The sequence below is a fragment of the Phyllobates terribilis genome, unplaced genomic scaffold, assembly GCF_046119375.1.
Source record: "Phyllobates terribilis strain yellow unplaced genomic scaffold, ASM4611937v1 Scaffold_4__5_contigs__length_816908805, whole genome shotgun sequence".
Lineage (NCBI taxonomy): Eukaryota > Metazoa > Chordata > Amphibia > Anura > Dendrobatidae > Phyllobates > Phyllobates terribilis.
The window spans coordinates 416468481-416496434 of NW_027362764.1; the positions used below are offsets into that span (position 1 = coordinate 416468481).

Here is a 27954-nt window from a genome sequence, read left to right on the forward strand (position 1 = left end):
TCAAGGGGCCTGGCCATCTGGTCCGCATCCATGGGAAGATGGATAGCACGGCCTACCTGGAGATTTTGGCCAAGAACCTCCGCTCCTCCATCAAGGATCTTAAGATGGGTCGTAATTTCATCTTCCAACAAGACAACGACCCAAAGCACACAGCCAAGAAAACCAAGGCCTGGTTCAATAGGGAAAAAGTCAAGGTGTTGGAGTGGCCTAGTCAGTCTCCTGACCTTAACCCAATTGAAAACTTGTGGAAGGAGCTCAAGAATAAAGTCCACATGAGACACCCAAAGAACCTAGATAACTTGGAGAAGATCTGCATGGAGGAGTGGGCCAAGATAACTCCACAGACCTGTGCCGGCCTGATCAGGTCTTATAAAAGACGATTATTAGCTGTAATTGCAAACAAGGGTTATTCCACAAAATATTAAACATAGGGGTTGTATAATAATTGACCCACACTTTTATGTTTAAAATTTAATAAAATTCAACTGAGCAACATAACTTTTTGGTTTGTAAGATTTATGCTTCTGTTCATAAAACCTACTCTCGTTTGCAGTTTGAAGGCTCTAACTTATTTGCATCTTATCAAACCAGCTAAATCTGCAGGGGGTTGAATACTACTTGTAGGCACTGTATATATATATATATATATATATATATATATATATATATATACACTGCACAAAAAAATAAAGGGAACACTTAAACAACAGAATATTACTCCAAGTAAATCAAACTTCTGTGAAATCAAACTGCTCTTAGGAAGCAACACTGATTGACAATCAATTTCACATGCTGTTGTGCAAATGGAATAGATGATAGATGGAAATTATTGGCAATTATCAAGACACCCTTAATAAAGGAGTGGTTCTGCAAGTGGGGACCACAGACCACATCTCAGTACCAATGCTTTCTGGCTGATGTTTTGGTCACTTTTGAATGTTGGTTGTGCTTTCACACTCGTGGTAGCATGAGACTGACTCTACAACCCACAGAAGCTGCTCAGGTAGTGCAGTTCATCCAGGATGGCACATCAATGCGAGCTGTGGCAAGAAGGTTTGCTGTGTCTGTCAGCGTAGTGTCCAGAGGCTGGAGGCGCTGCCAGGAGACAGGCCAGTACACCAGAAGACGTGGGGGGCCATAGGAGGGCAACAACCCAGCAGCAGGACCGCTACCTTCGCCTTTGTGCAAGGAGGAACAGGAGGAGCACTGCCACAGCCCTGCAAAATGACCTCCAGCAGGCCACAAATGTGCATGTGTCTTCACAAATGGTTAGAAACCGACTTCATGAGGGTGTTATGAGGGCCTGACGTCCACAGATGGGGTTGTGCTCACAGCCCAACACCGTGGAGGACGCTTGGCATTTGCCACAGAACACCAGAATTGGCAAAGTCGCCACTGGCACCCTGTGCTCTTCACAGATGAAAGCAGTTTCACTCTGAGCACATGTGACAGATGAGACAGAGTCTGGAGACGCCGTGGAGAGTGATCTGCTTTCTGCAACATCCTTCAGCATGACTGGTTTGGCAGTGGGTCAGTAATGGTGTGGGGTGGCATTTCTTTGGAGGGTCATACAGCCCTCCATGTGCTTGCCAGAGGTAGCCTGACTGCCTTTAGGTACCGAGATGAGATCCTCAGACCCCTTGTGAGTCTATATGCTGGTGTGGTTGCCCCTGGGTTCCTCCTAATGGAGGACAATGCCAGACCTCATGTGGCTGGAGTGTGTCAGCAGTTCTTGCAAGATGAAGGCATTGAAGCTATGGACTGGCCCGCCTGTTCCACAGACCTGAATCCGATTGAGCACATTTGGGACATGATGTCTCGCTCCATCCACCAACGTCACATTGCACCACAGACTGTCCAGGAGTTGGTGGATGCTTTAGTCCAGGTCTAGGAGGAGATCCCACAGGAGACCATCTGCAACCTCATCAGGAGCATGCCCAGGCGTTGTAGGGAGGTCATACAGGCATGTGGAGGCCACACACTATACTGAGCCTCATTTTGACTTGTTTTAAAGACATTACATCAAAGTTGGAGCAGCCTGTAGTGTGTTTTTCCACTTTAAGTTTGGGGGTGACTCCAAATGCAGGCCTCCATTGGTTAATAATTTGATTTCCATTGATGATTTTTGTGTGATTTTGTTGTCAGCACATTCAACTTTGTACAGAACAAAGTATTCAATGAGAATATTTCATTCATTCAGATCTAGGATGTGTTATTTGAATGGTCCCTTTATTTTTTTGAGCAGTGTATAGACATATGTGTGTACAGAATATCCAGATAACTGCGGATCAATATAACATTTAAACAAAAAATTATACTAAACTAGCAGTGTCCTATTTGACTATGTATACTAATGAAGATATGCAATCCAGTTTTAATGTTTGAATCTGATGGAAGTTGTAAATTGAACTAATAACCTATGACTGAATTTTTAGCAATTCTCTGCCTGTGAAAAAAAATAACAGCCAGGGCATGCTCGTAATAAGTGGTTGAGCTCAAGAGTCATCGAAAGGATGGAGCAGATGAGGGAGGGCTATTGCCTATTATCTTCCAGCAGCTCATCACTATAGTACAAGTTCAGGGAGAGCAGTGGATCTTCACACCTCACAGGCTCTTAGAGATGAAGACATTCTAACACCACAGAGGATCCAGAACATGAGAAAACTATGAGCAGAGTCATTCCTATTTAGGTTTATGAGTAAGAGACATCCTACAAATAGAATCTTTTTCCCATTTAATTTGACCTGCAATATTTCACATTTTTCAGTGTGCATGAGAAAGACTTAAACAAGTAAGTAGAACTTTTTCTTTACTATTTATTGAATGGAAACACTTGCCTTATTTGTAATACTCTATATATAATCTATATATGTGTATTGGTGCGCATGTGTAAGAATAGATTTAAATGTTAGCCAGTAATCTTAAAAAATCTAGTGTTTTTTATAATCATTGGCATTCATATTAATATTTACTTTCAACTATCCTTGAGTGTGTCTAGTACTTTTATATTCTTTGTACTTTGACTGATATATTTTTGCATTAAGCTACAAAACTATTTTAGGATTTATAATGTATCATATTAATTGTATATGAAGTTACATCTTAGGCTCTGTTCAGACTATTGTCATATCTTCAGCTTATAACAGAGCCAAATAGCTACTTTCAAATCCGGATATACACCACTGATTTTAATAGGGTCTAATGGGGTTCTATCAAGGTTTCCCGCATAATGATTATGGAAAGAATAGTGTTACGAATTGGTTGCTCCAGTTGCAAAACAAAAATGATTAAAATTTTCATTGATGCTAATGTGAAAAAGGCTTATCATACAATGGATTTATGGTTTGCAACAATAAACACTATATGTATAAATTTAGTTCTAGAACTTGGAGGATTAGTGAATATAATAAAGTTTGTTATATCCTATAACATACAGTTAATGATTCTTGTTTGTAACTTGTATGTAACTGGTTAATGTTACTAATACCCTCTAGCATTGGGTCGTGGTTCTCCATTTTCTGAAGAGTTGAGCCCCATCATCACAGTTAGCACCATTTAATGTATGCATCTCCAATAACAGCTATAGATGTCAACTTTTAACCTACTGATTGATTTGCAAAATGTCAGGCTGGCATTTACATAGTCATCTTCTTTTGGGAAATTTGCATTACTTATTATATTGACAAATGGGAAATAAATACTTAGAAATATCTTTATAAAATCACTTTTAAATGTTATGCATTTCAAAGCATATAGCATAGGACATTAAATTAGTCTGGGCATAAGATATAGGATGACATTATTTTCATAGCTTCGCAATAAGGCAAACCCCCCCCCCTAATAAATGGATGTCTTAACTAATAATATAAAGCCTTATTTTAGAATGTAGACAGGTGTTTGTGGCTGTCCATTGCGGGATGGTGCTGAAATATAGATGATGATTATTACACAACTCCAAGTAACAATATAAACCATATCTCCTTCCTCCAAACATATAGTTTGTAAGATTCAGGTTCAAAAGCAGATGGCAGTCCTCTTATTTACACTGCACTTTATAAAATGTTTAGTTTGAAAGGTTATTCTTTATTTCTAAAGCTGAAATATGTGTCGATAAGAGAGTAATTCTAAAATCATAGTCAAACATATGTATCAGTTTTTTTCTGCATTATGGTTTTAAAGTTATGTACTAAATTTATAATCATTTAAATAATAATATTCTCATTAGACACTGTGCCTTACACTATTTATTTGCTTAGATTAGAGCGTTTAATGTTTAAGAATACATTTTATTACAAAAAATGTCCTTATCTGAGTGCATAGAAATAACCTAGGAGTATTAGTAATGTATCTCTTTTATTTTGGCATCATCATGACTCCCTGGGTTAAGATAACTTAAGTTTATATGCATTTCTAGGTGGGAGCAAAAGACACCATAATGTCGTTTTGGACTGTATCAGACTACAATGCCAAATTATGAAAATAGCCATTTTATATTGAATTACTAATGTTTTTCTTTTGGCATAGTTTACAATGAAGTTTTGCATATAAATCTTCTTGGTTATCCCAGGACACATAAGAAACAAATGTATAACTTTTAGTTCTGCCACATCCACATATTTTATTCCATCTTTATTTAGTAATAAATTAAATTATCACGTGTTAATCCTTAATTTCACAACAGTCTGTGCTATATATTTGCACACATGTTACTTGTATTCAATGTTTTGTGGGCTTTCTGTCATGCAAAATAAACCTTATATAAAGTTAAAATAAAGAGGAATGACCTATGTGTTTTTTGGGGGTATATTGTAAAATCATTTTCCAGTTTCTGCAGCCTTTTATACGGTACACTTGCACTGCTTCTTGGCAATTGTCACATACAGTTATTTTTTATTCTTTTTTCTTGGATTTTTTGTATTTTTTGCTCCCAAGTCTGGGCTTTAGAGTCACCCAGTAACATGAATGTTCAGTCCCCTGATTATTACAATGCATTCAATAATACACATTAAAGGTTGTTTCTCCGCTTTTTGCAGATAATAAATCTTTATCTCTGTATAAATTGACTTTTAGTTCTTCACCAGTCTGTAAATAATTTTTGTTTCCTTTCAGTGATGTTTTTATTTAAAGACATCAAACCGTTGTATACTTTTAAGGCTTTGTTACAATTCTATCCAGTTTATGCAATACTGTGTAACATAAATACATGTGGTCTTGCATTGATTTAATATAATGCACCAATCATTATGTGGTTTTGGTTTCTCAGAACTGCCGCAAACTAAACAAATAACGTACTACGGCTGCAAGATGTGAGCGTACCCTTAGCTCACAGAGCAGTACAACTGTACTTAATTCTCTCTGCTGCTTCTGAATGGACACTGTTCTCGCCCACTAACAGATTTCCTTTAAAAATAGGAATATTATTGAGTATAAAGTTTTACCTTAAAGTGTTTTATTTTCCTGGTGTTACTTTTGTTCAGATATTACTGGCTTCTTCTTCAGTTGTGATTCTTACATTTTCTATATAAATATGGGTAAATGAATTGTCCATTATAGAACCATTCTGAATCCATGTTTTGTTTATCCTAAACATTTTATATAACAGATGTGTTTCTCCTTATTTTTATCTGGTTAAGGGATCATGACGTTTTAATAAACTCTGAATAAATAACTACTCATAAATAAGAAACCTTGCAATATATCCTTATAATAAAAATCTTTCTGCATTCAAGGGCCACTTCTCCTCCCCCTTTGCATCCTGACCTCATAATTTACTGTGAAATAATACTAAAATCCATCCTTCAGCTGATGGAGGCATCAACATTTTAGCAATAGAAGTTTATGGTTCTGTAAAAGAGAGAGGAAAATTGCAGAAAGGAGACAGAGGCAAACACACACACAACACACACACACACAACACACACACACAACACACACACAACACACACACAACACACAACACACACACAACACACAAACACAACACACACACACACAACACACACACACACAACACACACAACACACACAACACACACACACAACACACACACAACACACACACAACACACACACACAACACACACAACACACACACACAACACACACACAACACACACACAACACACACACAACACACACACACAACACACACACACAACACACACAACACACACACAACACACACAACACACACACAACACACACACACACAACACACACACAACACACACAACACACACACAACACACACACAACACACAACACACACACAACACACACACATGCTGCAGAAGGCTGAAGAGTCGATTTTAAGGAATAGTTTTTTTTAATTTTCAAAAAAGGAGAAAAAGGAGTCCATGCTACTAAATACTAAAATAAATAGTTTATTTCACAATAGATTAAATAATGAATAGTACATATGAAAATAGGGGCAAAGACAGGGGCTGGAAGTGCCATCCACTACAGAGTAGGTTCACATAATGCTACATGGGTCCATATGAAAGGTAAAGCCTACAATAGGCTGATATCTCAGTTGTTAGTACTAATGAGGGTAACTTGATGAGTTCATGTAATATTTATTGCAGTAATATATGTATCATCCCTTATAAATCATATTGTCTCATCAGCGCTACGCTAAGCAAAAGATAAAAAAAAATAATCAATGTACAGATAAGTTAGTTAGATCGAATTACCCATGAACCTGAGTGGTGGCACTCCAGTCTCCTAATTCCCAATGCGCGTTTTGCTAGATTAGCTTCCTTGGGGGGCATATATATAGAAAATAAGACCCGCCCATTGGCGACCCCGTCACGTGATCGCGGGTCACCGATGGGTGGGCATGACAACCCAGGGTCTGCAGTAGACGCCTGTGGTTGTCATAAGCTGGTCGCTATGAGCGCCACCTAGTGGTCGGCGCTCATAGCACAAGACCATTTCTGTTGCATGCAGGGGATCTGCTCGTCCCCTGTATGTAGCAGAGCCGATCAAACAAGTGCTGCTTCTAGTCTCCTATGGAGACTATTGAAGCAAGCAAAAAGTGAAAAAAAAAGTTTTTAAAAATATAAAAAAATTAAAAAAATATAAAAGTTTAAATCACCCCCCTTTCGCCCCATTCAAAATAACATATTAAAAAAAAAACCTACATAGACATATTTGGTATCGCCACATTCAGAATCGCCCGATCTATCAATATAAAAAAAGAATTAATCCGAACGGTAAACGGCGTAACGAGAAAAAAATTCTAAACGCCAGAATTACGTTTTTTGGTCGCCGCAAAATTGCAATAAAATGCAATAACGGGCGATCAAAACATCGGATCTACCCCAAAATGTTATCAATAAAAACATCAGCCCGGCGCGCAAAAAAATAAGCCCCACCCAGCCCCAGATCCCGAAAAATGGAGACGCTACAGGTCTCAGAAAATGGCGCTAATTTTTTTTTACCAAATTTTGGATTTTTTTTTCACCACTTAAATATAAAAGAACCTATACATGTTTGGTGTCTACGAACTCATAATGACCTGGAGAATAAGAATGGCAGGTCAGTTTTAGCATTCAGTGAACGTGGTAAAAAAAGTAAATAAAAAACAACTGTGGTTGTTGTGGGGAGCAAAACACGAAAAAGCAAAAACGACAAAACCCAAGGTTGCAAAGGGGTTAATCAATAGATCTTGGAATAAAAATAAGTTTCACATTTAATTGTGTTAAAAAAATGTTCCTGTGCTGAGATAATCTTATAAATGTGCCCCTGCTGTGTACTGTGTAATGGCTGTGTCTGACCATGCAGGAACATGGTCTGATCATACCACATCTCCTGGGCAGGGGAGGAGGCAAAAGAATATAAAGAAATTACAGCAAAGGATCACAGTTGATTTTTTTTCTGTGAGGTAAAACTTTATTTTTAAACTGACAGGAAAATGTTTTACCTCACAGAAAGCAGCAGCTGCAATCCCATGCTGTACTGTCTGTATTCTCTCTTTTGCTTCCTTCCCTGCCCAGGAGCTGTTGTATGTGCAGACAATGTTCGTACATGGTCAGACACAGCCATTACACAGTACACAGCAGGGGCACATTTATAAGATTATATCACATCAAAGAATTTTTTTTAACACATCCAATTGTGGAACTTATTATTACTCCAAGATCTATTGATTAAAATGTACTTTGTTTGTGTGAAAACCCATTTAACCTCTTAACGACATGTGCTATACGTGTGCGGTGTGAGCTCACCCCATATTCAGCAGATGATGGCTGTATGTTACAGCCAGGACCTGCCTCTAACAATCACGGATAGAGAAGAGCTCCACCCATGAATGTTAACCTGTTAAATGTCACTGTCAAACTCTGACAATGGCATTTAAAACGTGCTGGCAAAGGGGCGCGTCATTCCACGCACCCAGCCACCTGCCCATGACGTGATTACGGGTCACTGATGGGTTGCTATGACAGCAGGTGGTCTGTTATGGAGCTCCTTTTAAACCCAGCCTGTGACCGGGCTTCAAAGAAGACTGTGATTTTTACCATATGCATTGCTGTATCAGACAATCGCAGCTTCAAGTCCCCTAAGGAGAAAAGTAAAAAAAAAAGTTTTAAAAAATATGAAAAAAAATAAAAAAACCCCTAAAAATTTAAATAACCCTCCTTTTCCCCTATTAAAAATAAAATTAATATTTTTTTTTTAATAAACATGTAGTATCACCGCATTCAGAAAAGTCCGATCTATCAAAATATAAAAGTAACTAACCCGACTGGTAAACACTGTAAATTAAAAAAAATTCAAGAACGCCAAAATTATGTTTTTTTGTTCTCTGCAAAACCACAAAAAATGCTATAACAAGCGATCAAAACATCATATCTATTTCACAATGGTATCAATAAAAACATTGGCTCACACAGCAATAAATAAGCCATCACACAGCTTCATAGACTGAAAAATAAAAATGATACGGGTCTCGGAAAATAGCATCACAACCCCAAAATTCTTTTGTGCAAACTCCTAATTTTTTTTCACCCCTAAAATAATAAAAAAACTGGACACGTTTGTTAATCATACTGATGAGCAGAATTATATTGCAAATAATTTTTACCATGCAATGTACACTAGTGTTGAGCGAGTATGTTCTATTAACCCTTTTGCCGAGTATGCTCGGGCCGAGCTCCGAGTATTTACAGCTGCTCGATGATATGTTTGAATCACTCCCGTGTGCATGATTTGCAACTGTTTAACAGCTTTATTACATGTGAGGAATGTCTATTTCTTACACATTCCTCACATGTAATAAAGCTGTCAAACAGTTGCAAATCATGCACACGGGAGCAATTCAAACATAACACCGAGCAGCTATAAATACTCGGAGCTCGGCCCGAGCATACTCGGACAGAACATACTCACTCAACACTAATGTACACATTAAAAACAATTCCCAAAAAACAATGTTAGAATTGAATTTTTTTCACAATTACACTACTTAGAATTGTTTTCCTGTTTTCTAGTACATTATGTGACAAAATTAATGCCCTTATGTACAAGTGCTTCTCACAAAATTAGAATATCATCAAAAAGTTAATTTATTTCAGTTCTTCAATACAAAATTTGAAACTCATATATTATATAGAGTCATTATAAACAGAGTGATCTATTTCAAGTGTTTATTTCTGTTAAAGTTGAAGATTATGGCTTACAGCCAATGAAAACACAAAAGTCATTATCTCAGTAAATTAGAATAATTAACAAAAAACACCTGCAAAGGCTTCCTAAGCATTTAAAAAGGACCCTTAGTCTGTTTTAGTAGGCTCTACTGTGGGGGTCGTGATGACATTCCACTCGTCCTCCAGTCACTCCAAATTCAAACTATGAGCATGGGTCAACCATTCAAAGAATGAGTCAGACAACAAGCTGGTTCAAACTCAGAGCACGCTCAAAAGACTACTACAGACAACGTTCTCAGCAATGTTCTGTGTTTATTTTTACATGCATAAACCTAAATACACTACATAATGGGGAGGGGATAGGGGTTGTCCGGGGCGGGGTAAGCCATGAAAGTCCAGTGTCTGGCCACTCCTGATTGGTCCACATCTCCTTATCTCAGTCTCTGGGCAGATATTGCAGCCGTCAGCTTATAATCTTGTTTCGTTTCTCTGAAATAAGTCTTGGCAACACTGGAACTGTCTTAGTTTAAGTTTCGATTTGAGTAATATGTAGCAAGGAAAGCTTATTGTTATATGACACAAAATGGTGGTTAGTACATAAGCAAAAAAGCGTATAAAAGTTACAAAAGTATAAAAGTTACAAATATATATATATTCTCTTTTACCCCGACATTCCCCCCTAAACACTAAGCTTTCCCTTGCTTCGGGTCCTTTGAGACTGTCCATGTGTGGGGAGAGGGGAGGTGGATTTCTTCACCCAATCATCTTAGAAGCTGCCCCCTTATGGGACGCCCCCAGACAATCGAGCCCTATCCTGGGTGACACATGGAGTTCTCCCAACTGTCCCTAAACTAAATCTCTCAATTGAACTTTGTCATGGGGGGGGGCTGGTCAGGCTTGTTCAAAGGAGTGTATTTCTCCATATCTTCTCTTGATTCAGAGAGGTCCCGGAGGTTGGGACAGCATTGGTTATAACTTTCCTGTACTAGTAGACCTCCCATTACTAGACAAACTTGTTGGAGGAATCCCTTGAGCCCTCCCAACCAACCTGAGAAGAAGGAGGTATCTACCCCTGTGTGGTAGCTGTCCACCCTGGGACAGACAGTAAGCATATGGAAAGGATATAGAAGAAGGTAGTCATCTTTTATAGACTCGTTCTGTCTCTCTTGCAGTGGGAGGCGTGAATCCAGGTGCTCTTGCCCTCAAGCTTCAGAGCCGTCGGGGTGGTGAGAAGCACAGTGTACAGTCCCTCGAACTGCGGCTGGAGGCAGTCTTTCCGGACAAACTTCTTCACATACACTAGATCGCCTGGGATGAAATCATGTACTGCATCACCTGTAGATTCTGGGAGAGAAGCAGATACTGGAGAGCGGGTGTTAGTCAATTCTCTAGACAAGGCAATCACAAATTTTACCACTCTATCATGTGTTTCAGACAACTCTTGGGGCCTAATCTCTCCTATCTTGGGTGGGGTCCCAAACAAAATTTTATAGGGAGTCAGCCCATGTTTGGCCTGAGGAGTGTGTGTGATATGATACAATACTATGGGGAGTAGGTCGGGCCAGGGGAGGGGATGATCTTGGGTCATTTTCAAGAGCTGGGTCTTGAGTGTGGAATTCATTCTCTCCACTTTGTCTGAACTGGCAGGATGGTATGGAGTGTGGAGGCCCAAATCTGTTCCCAACATGTTCCAGAGTTCTTTGTAGATATTTGCTATGAAAGCTGGTCCTTGATCCGATTCTATGACTTGGGGAACTCCAAATCTGCAGGCAACTTCGGTGATCAGTTTCTTGGCTGTGACTTTAGCAGTCATGTTGACAACCGGGTAGGCCTCGGGCCAGGCTGAGAACATATCCACGGCTACCAAAACGTACTCCTATTTTCCTGCTTTAGGCATTTGGATATGGTCGACTTGTATTCTCTGCCAAGGGTAGTCTGGTTTAGCCAGGTGTTGGAGAGGGACCCGTGCCGTACACGTTGGGTTGCAGGTAGCGCAGACAGAGCAGGATTTTGAGTACGCAGTCACAGTGGAAGAGATTCCGGGTGCAAAGTACAGTTTCTTGATACATGCCAAGGCTTGATTCTTTCCTCTGTGTGTAGGCCCGTGAGCCCATGCTGCCACAGCTGAGTACATGCGTCTAGGCAAGCAAGGCTTCCCATCCACTTGGTAAAGAGTCGAGTTGACCTTTGAATCTTTGCGACCTGCCAGCACGGCTCCTGCCGCTTTCCATTGCTTGACTTCTTCAGTGGGGGTCTTCCTTTGTTCCTCACACAATTTTTCTTCAGGCATCCTGACCCCCCTGGATTCCACTCGTGTCTCCGCTGGACTTGTATGGTCTTCCACCGGCTGTTCTTTGGCTCTTGCTCTAGTGAGCGCCACAGCTACGGTTTGCAGGGTCTCCCCCATCTCTTCTTCCTTTTCCTGCCACTTTGATGACACATTCTCCACTGCTGCAGTCTTGGCTGCTTGGTCAGCTAGGTGGTTGCCCCTGGCTTCTCTGGATTCTAGTCTTCCATGAGCCTTGACCTTGATAACAGCAACCTGAATGGGTAGTTCCAGGGCCTTCATTAGGGCCTTAATCCATGAGACATGTTTCACTGGTGTACCTGCAGCTGTGATGAATCCTCTAGACTTCCACAAGAGTCCAGAATCATTGCAAATTCCATGTCCATACCTGGAATCGGTATATATATATTCGCCTTTGTTCCTGCTGCCAGGTGGCAGGCCTCTGTGAGAGCCACAAGTTCAGCTTCTTGTGCAGACATGTATGGTGGTAGAGCTTCAGCCTTGAGGACTGTTAGGTCCGTTGTGACAGCATATCCCGTGTGGAACTTCCCTTGAGGGTCTGCGAGCGGATGTGCCACCATATTCTCTGGAGCAGAAGTCTCTTCCTGCAAAATTTTTATACAATCATGAGGTTCCACCAATGGACCTTCACCCTCTTCACCTTCCCCCCTAGAAGATGGAAGCAAAGTGGCAGGATTGATAGTCAGACATCTGGTAAATGTTATATTGGAGGGCAACAATAGGGAACACTGCAGCCGCAGGTATCTTTGGTTGGTAAGGAGATGTTTGTTGCAGAACAGCTGAGAGATCATGGCCGGCCTGTATAACTAGATCATGTCCAAGGACGATATCAGCTGACTTGTCAAGGAGGATGTGAGCAGCGTGGACCGCCTTAAGGCACGTGGGGGCAGTTCGGGCGACAGGGTCCAGGCGGGCTGAGTAGTAGCCCAAAGGCCGATACTTAAGATCATAGCGTTATGCTAGAACTCCAGAGGCATGACCTTCCGATTCCGAGACAAAAAGGTGAAATGGCTGAGTATAGTCTGGTAAGCCCAAGGCCGGGGCAGAGACAACAGCCTGTTTAAGACGGTCAAAACATAGTCTGTGTTGATGAGAAACACGTGGATCTTCAGCATGAAGCCAAACTGAGCCTTCATTCTTGAGACAGTCGTACAGAGGTTGCATGAGCTTTGAGGCATCAGGGATCCATTGCCTGCAGTAAGTGATGAGGCCAAGGAAAGTCTGCATAGCGGAGTAGGTGGTTGGGAAAATGATATCCATGATGGCTTGTTTTCTTTCTTCAGTCAGATGTTTAGTACCTTGTGATATACAATATCCGAGGAAAATGACCTTGGGTAGACACCATTGGACTTTGCCTTTCGAGACTTTACAGTTAGCTGAGTGAAGAAACCAGAGAAGGGATGCTGACATCTCTGGCAAATTTTCTTCAGTGCCACAGAGTAAAAGATCATCCACATACTGTAGAAGGGTGACCTGAGGGTTCTCTTGAACCCATGGCTCCAGAATAGACTTCATAGAATGAGTGAATTGGTTAGGAGAGTTCTGGGCTCTTTGCGGAGTCCTGGTCCATGTAAGCTGTGCTCCTTGAAAGGTGAAGGCAGAAAGAAACCACGAATCTTCATGTAAGGGTATACTGAAGAAGGCGTTGGCCAGATCTAACACCGTAAACAAGGTGGCCGTTGGAGGCACCTGAGACAAGAGGGTGTTTGGGTTGGGTACCACTGGAGTTTCTAAAATGGTAGCTGCATTGACGGCTCTGAGATCCTGAACCAACCGGTATCTTGGAGGCTCTCCCGGAACGGTTTTCTTTTTTTTTACAGGAAAGAGGGGTGTATTGCATGGAGATACACATCTGACAAGGACTCCTGATTCCAGGAGGGAAGCGATTTGGGTACCCAAGCTTTGTTCTTGTGCAGCCTTGAGGGGGTATTGTGGCAACCGTGGATACCTGTGTCCAGGCTTGAGGTGTACTCGGACCGGGGGAACCTGCAGGAGGCCGACGTCCTCTGGCCCACTGGACCACAGAGAGTGAGGTTGTATGGTCATCATCATGAGAGGGAAGGTTTTAAGAACACAGCGGTCTTCAGTCCCTTGTTAGGAATGAGGGTCCCTCAAAAGAAGCTCCATACCATGGTTTCCGAAGGTAATTGTTGCCTTCATCCGCTCTAAGAGATCGGCTCCCAACAGATTGACAGAGCAAGTTTCAGAGACCAAGAATCTTGTGAGTACTCCGGTGAACGGTCCTGCAGACACAGGGACTGTGAGTGGAGAAGAAATATGTTGGCCTTCCACCCCAACACAGGTGAGGGTATCCGGTGATAGGGATACAGAAGGAGGGAGCTGTGCAGAGGAAATGACAGATGTGGCCGCCCCAGTGTCCACCAGGAACTCCAGTGGTTGATGGTCCACCTGTAAAATGACAGTCCCACAGGCGGCCGTGGGGTGCGTAGCCGGGAAAGTGGACACTGGTTGACTGGGCCGTCATTGGCGTGGGTGAATGGTTCACGGGAAGGTCCATGGTTGTGTGGACCGTCATGAAACGAGCGGTCATGGTACTGTCTGCGGGTTGGACAGTCTCTGAGGATGTGGTCAAGGCTACCAGACTCCCAACACAACATTCGTCCTTCAGAATCACGAGATGGTCTTTTGTTTCTGGATGGTCCCCTGTCATCTCTTCTGTCTTGTTCTCTATATGTGGGAGGAGTATCATCACCTGTGCCTTTAACCATTACCCACTTGATTCCATGTTGGTTGCCAGGGGGTGGGTAGCTTTCTTGAGCTTGATATACCATGGCAGGAGCGGCTTTCTTCCTTGGCTTAGTATCCTTTTTCATTTTTTAGCATTGATTTTTGGAAAGCTTTAACGATGTCCACCGCGTCGTTGAAAGAAGAAGAACGAATCTCGGGCCGTACTCTCAGGACTTCATCTCTGAAAGTGTCTTGTAGGCCATCTACTAGGGTCTGAACCAACAGGGCGGCCTGCGTCTTGACATGAGGACTGTATCCGAGATCCTCAAAATGCATGCTGAGTCTTGCAGCATATCTTTCCACAGATTCATCAGGGTCTTGTTGAACATCTTATACAGACCCAGCTTGATCTGACAAGCGATCCTGAGCCCAGGCTTTTAACTGTTTCATGTATTCTAGGCCGGATTCATACGTACTAAGGGATCCTGCTTTTGTGGAATCCATGGCCTTCTGAAAACTCTCCGTTTTCGGCTAAGTGAGCCTGGCATTCTGCAGCCAGAGTAGAACCAGCAGCAAGGGAAATTTTGCGAGCCAATCCTCCAACATGGCTCATACAGGTGTTTGCAGGGTTGACTATGGCCCCCACCCGATGTGTAAGGATGTCACCATAGCCTATTGACAGAGTGACAGGGCGTCCTGATGGGTCTACTAGATTACGGGAGCGGCAGGGGTCCCAAACTTCTGAGAGGCTGGGGGGTGGTGTTCTTTCAGCAGTTGCTTGGAGCAAGGGCCGGAGTACGGGTAATGGATGTGGGGTGGAGGATGCCATAGGAGACGTATGGGGTAAAGGAGGGGGGGCTGGAGTATCTTGAGCCCATCCCTCATCTGGCTCCGTATCGTCTTGAGTAACAGTATGTTGGTGGAGGGAGAGCAGTCTGGCCTGAAATTCTGGGGAGTTGAGGAGGATATCCCCAGGGTTGTGGGTGACTCCCATAGGAAACAGGGAAAGCATCTCAGCATCGTGGACTGGAGCAGAGGGTGTCACATTAGTTTCAGATGGGTGCTCTGGGACTGCGGGCTTTTCCACCTGTGCTGGTGGCTGGTAATATGCACCGGACGGATGTAGTAGTGGATATAGGCCGGATTGGGGCTTTCCGGGCCTCCCACAACAAGTAAGAGGTGTAGCAAGATGGCCGTGGGAGGGAGGAGTTAGAGTGGAATTGTTCTTGGAGGCAGGCTGGGCATCGTGCCATGGGCGGCCCGCCCCACAGACACAGCAGAACTCCGCCCAGGGTGGGTTTTGCTCTCCACGCACCCGACACGTCCACCTCTCCGGTGATTTGTTGTTGGCACCATTATAGGGCGGTGGCTGAGGGCTCGGTGTAGTGACAGGCATCAAAGGTGCAACGGCCATTTTGGGGGCACATAACAAATCACATTCTGCAGCTTTCATGTATCCGAACAAAGGCTCGGCATTCTCTGTCCCCCCCACACCATCTACCTCTTTCCAGCCTTCAGACTTCAAATTACTCGCTACTCTAAAATGAGCTTGAGCCTGGTGCAGAAGTCCTAAATCACTCAACTTTCCCTTTCTCTGTGTGACGCATTCTTTCCAAACTGAAGGCTGGAGCCTGCCTGTACTAGATAAACCTATCAATTTATACAAATTCCTAACATTCTTCTTGCCTTCTTGCCTTCCCGTAACTCCACTAATTGGCTTAACTCCCACAGCAGCATTCCACAACTTACGAGATCTTTCAAATTTAAATATACGCAACATTTTCTTATAGAATGCAATGATCTGTCGCAACTCAGATCACTGGTGCAGCCGACAGGTCGCCACCCGTCAGTGTAGAGTACCTCTCAATACACTGATGAGATAGAGAGACACCTCTCAATCTATCCCTTCCCTAACCTTGAATGGCGACTTTACAGTACGACTCACCACGGCACCCTGACTGACAGCAGAACCCCTCCTTATGAGGTTTCTCTGTATAAGACGAAGAGTACCTCTCAATCCGTCTTCTTTCCTACCACGGCACCACCCGTCAGTGTAGAGTACACCTCTCAATACACTGATGAGATAGAGAGACACCTCTCAATCTATCTCCTTTGCTAACCTTGAATTTAGAGCAGTCTCTGTGTTAAACGAAGAGCACTCCTCAATTCGTCACAGATTCTTTCTCCCTTACACTACAATTCAGGAATGCTTTGAAACCTCGACTATCAGTTACGGGAGGCAGCTATCTAAAGAGAGTTCAGTGACCGGAGGAGGAGGAGATGATGTTCACACGAGCACGCGCAGGCATGCGACGTCACTCGTTTTAACACTTGCTGGTTCAGGACGTGGTGCGGGACGCCTGAGGTCTCACCACTCGACCGATCACCCACCCAGATCCAACCTGACAACCCAACAGGAACCGCTGCGGCTGACACACAGGCAAGTGAGACATATAAAATACATCTCAACTTACCGTGTTCGATGGAGGTTGATCAGGCCTCAAATTCAGCCACCGCGGTCACCACCAGGGAAATCAGCGATATGGGTCCGGGAGGGTGGCATACCGCTAGCCACGCCCCACGTTGGGCGCCATTTGTGGGGGTCGTGATGACATTCCACTCGTCCTCCAGTCACTCCAAATTCAAACTATGAGCATGGGTCAACCATTCAAAGAATGAGTCAGACAACAAGCTGGTTCAAACTCAGAGCACGCTCAAAAGACTACTACAGACAACGTTCTCAGCAATGTTCTGTGTTTATTTTTACATGCATAAACCTAAATACACTACATAATGGGGAGGGGATAGGGGTTGTCCGGGGCGGGGTAAGCCATGAAAGTCCAGTGTCTGGCCACTCCTGATTGGTCCACATCTCCTTATCTCAGTCTCTGGGCAGATATTGCAGCTGTCAGCTTATAATCTTGTTTCATTTCTCTGAAATAAGTCTTGGCAACACTGGAACTGTCTTAGTTTAAGTTTCGATTTGAGTAATATGTAGCAAGGAAAGCTTATTGTTATATGACACAAAATGGTGGTTAGTACATAAGCAAAAAAGCGTATAAAAGTTACAAAAGTATAAAAGTTACAAATATATATATATTCTCTTTTACCCCGACATTCCCCACTAAACACTAAGCTTTCCCTTGCTTCGGGTCCTTTGAGACTGTCCATGTGTGGGGAGAGGGGAGGTGGATTTCTTCACCCAATCATCTTAGAAGCTGCCCCCTTATGGGACGCCCCCAGACAATCGAGCCCTATCCTGGGTGACACATGGAGTTCTCCCAACTGTCCCTAAACTAAATCTCTCAATTGAACTTTGTCATGGGGGGGGGCTGGTCAGGCTTGTTCAAAGGAGTGTATTTCTCCATATCTTCTCTTGATTCAGAGAGGTCCCGGAGGTTGGGACAGCATTGGTTATAACTTTCCTGTACTAGTAGACCTCCCATTACTAGACAAACTTGGGGTTGTCCGGGGCGGGGTAAGCCATGAAAGTCCAGTGTCTGGCCACTCCTGATTGGTCCACATCTCCTTATCTCAGTCTCTGGGCAGATATTGCAGCCGTCAGCTTATAATCTTGTTTCGTTTCTCTGAAATAAGTCTTGGCAACACTGGAACTGTCTTAGTTTAAGTTTCGATTTGAGTAATATGTAGCAAGGAAAGCTTATTGTTATATGACACAAAATGGTGGTTAGTACATAAGCAAAAAAGCGTATAAAAGTTACAAAAGTATAAAAGTTACAAATATATATATTCTCTTTTACCCCGACACTACAATCATGGGGAAGACTGCTGACTTGACAGATGTCCAGAATGCAGTTATTGACACACTCCACAAGGAGGGTAAGCCACAAAAAAGGTCATTGCTGGTTTAAAAACAACAGTATCACTGTGCTTGATTGGCCAGCAAACTCGCCTGACCTTAACCCCATAGAGAATCTATGGGGTATTGTCAAGAGGAAGATGAGAGACACCAGACCCAACAATGCAGACGAGCTGAAGGCTGCTATCAAAGCAAACTGGCTTCCATAACACCTCAGCAGTGCCACAGGCTGATCGCCTCCATGCCACGCCGCATTGATGCAGTAATTGATGCAAAAGGAGCCTCAATCAAGTATTGAGTGCATTTACTGAACATACATTTCAGTAGGCCAACATTTCGGATTTTAAAAACATTTTTCAAGCTGTTCTTATAAAGTATTCTAATTTACTGAGATAATGACTTTTGTGTTTTCATTGGCTGTAAGCCATGATCATCAACATTAACAGAAATAAACACTTGAAATAGATCACTCTGTTTGCAATGACTCTAAATAATATATGAGTTTAACTTTTTGTATGAAAGAACTGAAATAAATTAACTTTTTGATGATATTCTAATTTAGTGAGAAGCACTTGTATCTATGTGGACAGAAAAATAAAAAAATTATGTCTCTGGGAAGAAGTTGAGGAAAAAACTAAAATGCAAAAACGGAAATTGGCCACGTTGTGAAGGGGTTAATATAATATTGCTGCCCTAGCAAAATCCTTAATAGGCTACAATTTACATAGCTACTCCTGGGTGGCTACACATAAGCACATAAAGCATTTACATTTTGTGAAAGAATGTCACAACTTTATATTTTATTTTTTTTTAAAGCTAGTTATTTTATCTTACATATCTGTGGATGTGATGAACCGAGAAAAATGGTAAGGAAGAAGACATCTGTATAAAGTGTTCTAATGGACTGCTGCATTGTTTTTTGGCATTAATTATCTAATTCTACTTTTTAATGTTATTATTTATAATGTGTCTGGAAATAAGCAGGGTAAATATATACAAACAAACTGAATTTTTATTAATTAACTACTGTTTTTATTTATAACAGGTAGAAAACTATTGTTCCATCTATCACCACAGTCTATATTGTTGCTAGCACCTAATGATCAAACCTAGACCACCGGTCGGGCAGATGTCTTCAGTGGTTGCTCCTGCTAAAGATTTTAATGAGATGGGAACCAAGGAAGTAGAGCTTATTCTTGTAAAGGAGCAAAATGGAGTTCAGTTTACTAATTCAGTACTGGTAAACCCATCACAGACAAATCCTGATATTGAAGAGAGAGAGACCTGGAGTAAGAAAATTGATTTTCTTCTTTCTGTTATTGGATTTGCTGTGGACTTGGCTAATGTTTGGAGGTTTCCCTACTTGTGTTACAAAAATGGAGGAGGTAAGAGTCATGCTAAGCATTTATTCTAAATCTACATTTAATTTCTATTTATCTTAAAGGGTTGTCTGGAACCTAACAATATGAAAATTGTGGCAGTCCAAATCCTGTACCCCCACCAATCAACTGATATGTACTCCTTCAGCAGATGGACATAAGTGATGTGCGGAGTGGAACATAGCAGCCTCATGTTTAGTGACTGCTGCCAAGTTCTGCTTTTTATCTCCCATTGAAATGAATGCCGAATGTCAAACCCCCATCAATCTCATATTGATGACTTTTACAGCGGTTAGATCATCAGCTGTTAAGTCTTGAGCAACTCCTTTAATTTGGCTTGAAAGGAAAAATGTATTAATAAGATCTATAAAATGAAATAATTAAAGGCACTCTAAATTTAAAGTATTACTTTATTTTCTTGGAGCCTGTGGGCAGCTATTTTATGGAGAGGAGAAGATTTCAATACTTCCCATTAAGATTAAAGGGAATCTGTCAGCAGGAACAACTTTTCTAGGCCGCCTGTATGGGCATGTATGTCACAGGAAGCGAAATTAAATTATATCTTGATATCTATGATGTCATGTCTTATTCCAGAGAAATCCATGTTTTTCTCATATGTAATTGAGCTTTTAAGATCTATGGGATGGACACTGATATTTCTGAGAATCTGCCTCCAGAGTCTAATTTTGATAAAAGGGGGAGTTACCAGTGTGAGACATGTAACTAACACAGAAGAGTAGAACTGAATTTTGTCCCCTCACAAACTTATCTGCTGCAGCTCTCACAGCTCTGCTGTATTGCAACATTATTGCAGCACTTACTGCCTGTGAAATAGAAGCTGAAGCTGAGAGGAACCTGCAGATGTGTGCATTATAAACCCACACAGCTCTGAATGAGATCAGGAGAGCAGAGAGTGGCCATTACATATCACACTGGTAAGGTCCCATTTTAATTACAATAAGTTCTGGAGGCAGATTCTCATGCAGATCAGTGTCCAGCCTGTAGTACTGAATAGCTCATTTACATATAAGAAAAATGTGGATTTCTCTGAAGTAAGACATTGGATTACAAATATCAAGGTATCATTTTATTCCGCCTCCTATGACCTGCATATAGACAGCTTAGGAGAGTTCATCCTACTGACAAAAATAAAGAGTTTGCCTGGGATAACATTGTTATTAGTTCATAAACTTGAACAGCAGTCTATTAATGGACTCAGTGGTGATTCATATATAGACTGGACAAGCCGCTGACCCTAGTGATTGGCTGCAGCATCCACATTCACTGTAGTTGTGATGCCACCACAACAACCAGCCAACAAAGAGCGATGCAGTAGAGAGGCATTGTTGATCCTGTAGAGAGTAAGTATTGTTGTAGTTGTTATTTTCATCATCTGCAAGCCTAAAAAACAACCCCAGACAACCCATTTAAGACAGATTCATGATTAATACTTTATCTTTATTCTTTGTTGTGATGATACAGTGCTGCTGAGCATACCTAACTTCTAAACAGTTGACTAAACTGTAGATATATACCAGTGGTTGATTATACCAGTTCTTATATAACAGATGAACTTAGTGCTTCTGACATCCATCAGCAACCACTAAGATCACCTCTCAGTGGTCCTACTTCATATCAGCATTATTTACTGCCCTGCATTTATCTTCAGAAGCTATTTCAAATTTGCAGAATTATTATTAATGAAAAAACAATCCAATAGCAACTTATTAATATAAGATGACACATAAAATAACAAGTGGGTCTTCTAAAACTACAGACCAAACCATATGCAATTGTGGCACCCCTGCGGGTCCAGTCGCCACAGAGGTACTGCATCTCAGCCAGAAGTGTGGTACCCCACTCTCGGATAAGTAGGGAGCACTACCCGGGACCCACACACCCACATCCAACACCACATCACTCCAGTAGGGAAGGGCGAGATTGCTCCTGAGGGAAAGCACAGTCCCTGTCCCTGTCTGGAGGAGGGAACTAGGTAGAGGAGGTGGGTGGAGGAAGTAGGTTAGGGGAGCACACAAGGAAGGACTGAAGGTAGAGGGGACCACATAGAGTGACAGTTAGTGACGTGGGTCACATGACAGACAGTATAAAAAGACGGGTAGAAAGAGCTAGAAGGTGAGTTAATCAGTCAGAGCAGTTGGTGACAGGAGTCTGTCACAGGGAGTGAAGAGAGAAGACCGGAGCAGTGAGGGGCTCCAGAGACAGAGAGGGAGTCCTAGGGGCACGGGAAGTGCGGAGTCCACCTGTGCGCCCGAATTCAAACCGACCGGAGTCGGGAGGAGGGACCAGGCCACAGTAGGGGACCGGCCCCAGACTAGTGGTGGACTGCAAGACTCAGCTAGCAAACCGGAGGCTGCGGTATCTTCAAGTGCCATAGCTAAAACCACACACCACTGAAAAGGTGGCCATATAGGACCAAGGGGAAAAAGAGGATGTCGCCCAACAAGGCCCGCGGCCAATGGCTCGCGACACTATGTGTGAGGCGCAGGGCAGGAGGGCGAGAGCCAGCGCAGAGAGACGACCCGGGAAGGTACACAAGAAGGGGGTTCTGATCAAGTGCACCCAAGTTATCCGAGAGTTGGATGGATCACTTCCCTGGATGACACAGGACTCGATGGGCTGTTATAACATGGCTAGCAATTGTAACCTGGAGCACCGTAAGAACTGTGAGTAAAAACTTGAAGACTGCACCCTGCTGTGTCCTTGACTTAATTGCTGCATCACCTGCCTTGCACTACACCAACATCTAAAATGATCTCTTTAACTGCCCTGGGGCCTAGCTCTACCCATGGAGAGCTAAACTATCTCTGCTGCATCACCAACGGCCCCAGTGGATCTGAACAGAAGCGGTGGCCACTTATAGCCGTGTACCACGGGTGACATCACAAAACTTTATCCCCTAAACTTTATTCCCCCCTCTGTTATTGACTGCCCAGGGCCACGGACCGGGTCACGCAGCCGTGACTATCCTAAAAGAACCGACCGGCCCAACGCCGAGTACTCCACGGCCCCAGGGGGCGCGTCACAATGATGACATCTGGAAAAATATACTATAATAAAAAGAATCCTGGGGAGAATATCCAAAGGTATGGGAAAGGAATTGATTCTCAAATTCTGACAAAATTAATACAAGAGCCTCACTAGTGACCAAGCCTTTCTCTAAAAAGCCATAAAAGCTAACTTTTCTTGTTACTAGAGATGAGCAGATGGATCCACGGAGGATTGAGTTTGAGTTGAATTTCTTAAAATTCACAATTTCACTTGAATTCAAACATTCTGAGATTTGATTTGCAACAAAAAAGTTGCCTGGCACTATCTCCCACACATCAGAGAGTGGGCTAATGCCAATTAGTGTTGACATTGGACTTCCCCACAATGTCCTTCAGCTATGACATCTAGTGGACATCTAGTGGATTATGATACCTTGTACAATGGTGATCCATACCTGGGCCATCACAGATCAGAAGTTCCCAGTGGAGCACAGTTTCTATGGCAGAAGTATAAACTCTTATGGTCAGCTGGGGCCTCTTTTTCTCTCTCCCATAGAGTGTAAGCTCTTATGGAAGTGGGGTCTTCTCTCTCTCTTGCCTATAAGGTGTAAGCTCTTATGGTCATTTGGGTTCTCTCTCTCTCCTCTCCTAAACATGTATTTTCTGAGTAATTACAAGCTTTCCAATATTGAGATTTGCGCAAAATTATTTGCTGTTTGGAGGAAAATTCATCAAAGTTGGTGAATTTGAATTTCAAAAGATTCACTTATCTCTACTTAGTACCCTTTAACCTCTTCCCGACATTAGACATACTGGTACATGTTATTTTGCAGTGCGTTCCCGCAAATGGACATACCAGTCCATCCTGGCAATCGTCTGGGCACAGAAGATTCAAAATGTAATGTGATTCAAAATGTTATGCAAAATGTTCCCAGTAAAAGCTTCAAAATCCTCAAAAAAGCTAGTTCCCACTCAGGTCAGTCATCTGTCAATTGAAATATAGGAGGCTTCCACATTGCTGGTAGCACAAAGGCTCTGGAAAAGAGCTATGGCTCCTCTCCCCCCCTAAATAAATCCAGCAAATTCTTAGATGCCAAATCCAAATGCCCCCTTCCGTTCTGAGCCCCAGTGTGCCTAGATCACCTTTAGCGTCCACATATTTGGCATTTCTGTAGCGATGAGAGCCCGCTTAATTTTTTGGTGCATGTCTCTAGAAGCACAAACTGGGCATAATATATGGGCACTATAATGTACTGGGCACTACAATGTACTGGACACTACAATGTACGGGCACTACAATGGCAGATTTGCAGTTTTCACTCGGCAACATCCACTGCTGCTTGTTTATTCAAAACACTTGTATAGTCAAAATTGTCACTACACCTGTAGATAGATTCTGGGGTCCGCAAACTATTCTGCGATAATTTCTTCTCCAAGAGTCAAATAGCGCTCATTCCCTCTCGAGTCTCGCCGTGTGGTTAGTAATACTGTACAGCCACATATCGGGTATTGCCACATTCAGCAGAAACTGTGAGACAAATTTTGGTAACACTTTTACCTATTTTTTACCCTGTGTGAGAATGTAAAATCTGGGGATAAAACTAAATTTTTGTTGCAAAACTGTAATTATTTTTTCTTCACTGCCGAATGGTATAAAACTTTGTGACACACCCGTGGTGTCAATATGATCACTACAACCTTAGATGAATTCATTGAGAGGTTTAGTTTGTAAAATGGGGTCACTTACAGGGGAATTCCGCTGTTCTGGCACCTCAGAGACTTTGCCAATGTGACATGGCATCCTCAAGCCATTCCAGCAACACTTGAACTCCAATATGGCACTTCTTCCCTTCTGAGATTTGCATTGTGCCTCAAAAGTAGTTTTTGACCTCATGTGTTATTGTCGTACTCAGGAGAAATTGTGTAAGAAATTGTACTGTTCATTTTCTCTCATTATCCCTTTGGAAAATTAAAAACTTCGGGCCAAAGCAACATTTTATTGGAAAAATTTTCCATTTACTCAGCCCAATGTTATGCAATTCTGTGAATTGCCTAATGGTTAAAAATGCTCACTACTAGTGTTGAGTAGTGTTGAGCCACCCCCGTAGTGTTCGAGTTCGGTTCGGTTCGTCGAACACCCGTGTGTTCGCCGAACTGTTCGTCGAACTGTTCGTCGAACACCTTCGAACACCGTTAAAACCAATGGCAGGCAAACAAAAACACATAGAAACACATAGAAAACACCTTCAAAGGTGTCCAAAAGCTGACAAACTGCTCAGAAGACACAACTAACACATTGAAAAGTGACAAGTACATATAGTCATGCGAAAAGAAAAGAGGTGGAGGAGTAAAAGGAGGGGGAGACACAGATATAGGCATGTCATGCCCTTCTAAAATCCAAAAAGTGAGAAGCCGAGACGGCCAGTCCGCTCCTGCCCGTGCCACCTCCGTGTCGCCGAGTTTGTGCCAGAGCCGCGGTGAACCCTGACGGCCAGCCCCCCTCTCCCAATACTGGTGCCTGTCCGCTGGTGGGTCGAGAGAGCCCCCCTGTGGTGGAGGCAGCTCTAAGCTTTTTAATTTAAATTGTCCCTCTAATTTGAATGAATACACTTTAAATCCATTTACAAGGATCTATTGGAGGGCAAGTCTCATGCCAGCAGCCGCGTAATTCCAGCTCCAGTAGCGTCCACTAAAGCTGCTGCAGTTAAAAAGCTTTTATAAGGATCGAGCTCGGCTGTCCACCGCAAGGCATCCTAGTGCCAGTCCCAGCCCCTATGCCTTGGGGTGCCTCCTGATGCTCTTCACTGAGTATCCCGTGGTCCCGAAGCATTTCCTTTGAAAAAATTAAGTGTCCAAACTACAGGTGGTGTAGCTTGCTTAACAGCCGGGATAATCCGCTGACTAGCAGACACTGCTACTAGGCACAAAGTATTTCCTGGGCTAGATGCAGTTAAAAATTTGTAAGTAGATACTCTCGTTGGATGCTGAGAAAGCATTCCATAAGGTCTCCTGGCACGCCATATATGATTCTCTTAAAAAGCTTGGGGTAGGGGTCTAGGGGACCCTTTTATAGCCAAAATCACGGCCCTGTATCACAATACGTCACCTAGGCTGAAGATAAATGGAACTGTAGCACCGAGGGCTCGGTTGCTACAGACGTATTGCACCTCACCCAGAGGTGTGATATCTCACTCTGAGATAAGGATGGAGTGTGGATCAGGCCCCGACACCTGCATGCATTACACCACATTGCCGTGGGGCAGGGCGACCAATATGCCCCTGAGATGGGCACGACAGTCCCTGTCCCTGGCTAGAGTGGGGGGAGGGAACACTGAGGAAGGGGAACCCTGCAGTGCAGGAGCAGGGAGGAAGCAGTTCCTGGGTGCATTGAGAAGGGAGTATAAAAGGTGGGCACCATCTTAGTTCAGTGCAGAGAAGTCTGAGCAGAAGTGGCAGGGAGCAGGGGCTCTGCATGAGCTCTGCTCCGGAGGCAGGCCTAGTAACAGAGGCCCAGGCCTGCAAGAGGGAGAAGGAAGGAAGAGGAGCGGAGAAGGCTCCAGGAACGAGGAATGAAGGGATCCCAGGGGTGCGGACGGGCGAGTCGCCACCGCACGCCCGAATCCACCTGCGTGGAGGGGTCAGGCCAAAGGGGGAGACCGGTCCCCGAACTAGTGGAGGCAGGAAACGACCCTCAGCTAGAAACCGGAGGCTCTGACATTTTATGTGGCGCAGCCCCTTGCTCCACCCGCTAGGAAGGCACCACATAGGGTCAGGGAAACTGGCGCCAAGTTTACCAAGAGGAGGCCCGAGGCAGCCGGACAGAAGTGTTGGTAAGAAAGGCCAGACAAAGGACACACAAAGGGGGTCCTGTGAAGCGCTCCAAAGTTATCTGGGAGTTGTCTGAGCCCCTCACCTGGTGAGCACAGTACGACGTGGGCAGCCGTTACCTGCAGACGTGGTCTGGATAATAAGAACTGTGAGTAAAGGCCCTGAACTGCATCACTGACTCCGTGTCGTTACTGCTGCTGCCCTGCACCATCACCCCCATCCTCCGCATACACTGCCCTGAGGCTATACTCCTCCCGTGGGGAGTTATGCTACGCTCTGCTGCACCCACAACACCAGCCTTAGCGGTCTGCCCTGTAGCGGCGGTTCACTCTGACCGCAATCCACGGGTGGCGTAGTCGGACATTTAAACATCAAAACCACATAAATAGTTCCGCCACTGGTTTGACCGCCCTGAGCCACGGAACCGGATCGCCGCCACGAAGACTACAACCACCAGCATCCACCAAAAAGGGTCCGGCTCCGGGTGTCCCAAGGCCCAGGGGGTGCGTCAGAACATTTTCATCACCTTTCACAATCACCAATGGGACAAGGCAGGGATGTCCTCTGTCCCCTCTCTTATACATCCTAGTGACGGAGCACCTGCTCTCATCAATTCGCCATAACCCCAATATTAGGTGGATTGAGGTGGGAGGCACCGAGTACAAGTGCTCTCTATTTGCTGATGATGTCCTAGTATATATCACTCAATCACATATATCCATCCCTGCTGTTATGGCTGAAATAGATCACTTTGTTACATGGTAAAATTTTAAAATCAATGCAGCGAAGTCTGAGGCCCTCGATGTCTCCCTCCCTAAATCCATATAGGATTCCATCCAGTCCAACTTTCCCTTTGCCTGGCCCTAACAGGGTATCAAATACTTAGGAATTCCTATTCATAGAGACCTCTCCCATCTATGTTATCTTAATTTTGGGCCCTTTATTGAACAATTCCATACAGACCACGGTTGGCAAGTTAGAACTGTAAGATTCACTACGTGAACCACTGGTGTTTTGTGGAAAAGCACATGTACACCGCGTTCCAAATTATTATGCAAAAAGTGTTTAGGAGTGATAAGGGAAGAATTTGTTTGTTTGTCAGTTAAACTCATTGATGGTGATGTGTGTCAGGGCTCTTTATATCACTGTAAGCAATTGCAGACACCTGTGCTAATTAGTTTGGCAGGTGTGTCCAATGAAAAGCAAGACTACTTAAGAAGGCTCTCTCACATTATTAAGCAGCCTACATTTTCTGCCAAAATGGGAAAGAAAAAGG

The 27954-nt window shown here is 43.3% G+C and overlaps 1 protein-coding gene across 1 annotated transcript in view; it reads left to right on the forward strand.

Annotated features, from left to right (window-relative positions):
• Nucleotides 1-2568: 2568 nt before the first annotated feature.
• The window catches only part of SLC6A3 (solute carrier family 6 member 3), a 312104-nt gene continuing 286718 nt past the window's right edge, over nt 2569-27954 (forward strand). Inside the window, exons 1-2 of the mRNA XM_073678618.1 lie at nt 2569-2791; nt 19509-19848. Coding sequence (XP_073534719.1) covers nt 19563-19848 — 286 coding nt within the window. The 5' untranslated portion in view covers nt 2569-2791; nt 19509-19562. The remainder of the gene's footprint in view (nt 2792-19508; nt 19849-27954) is intronic.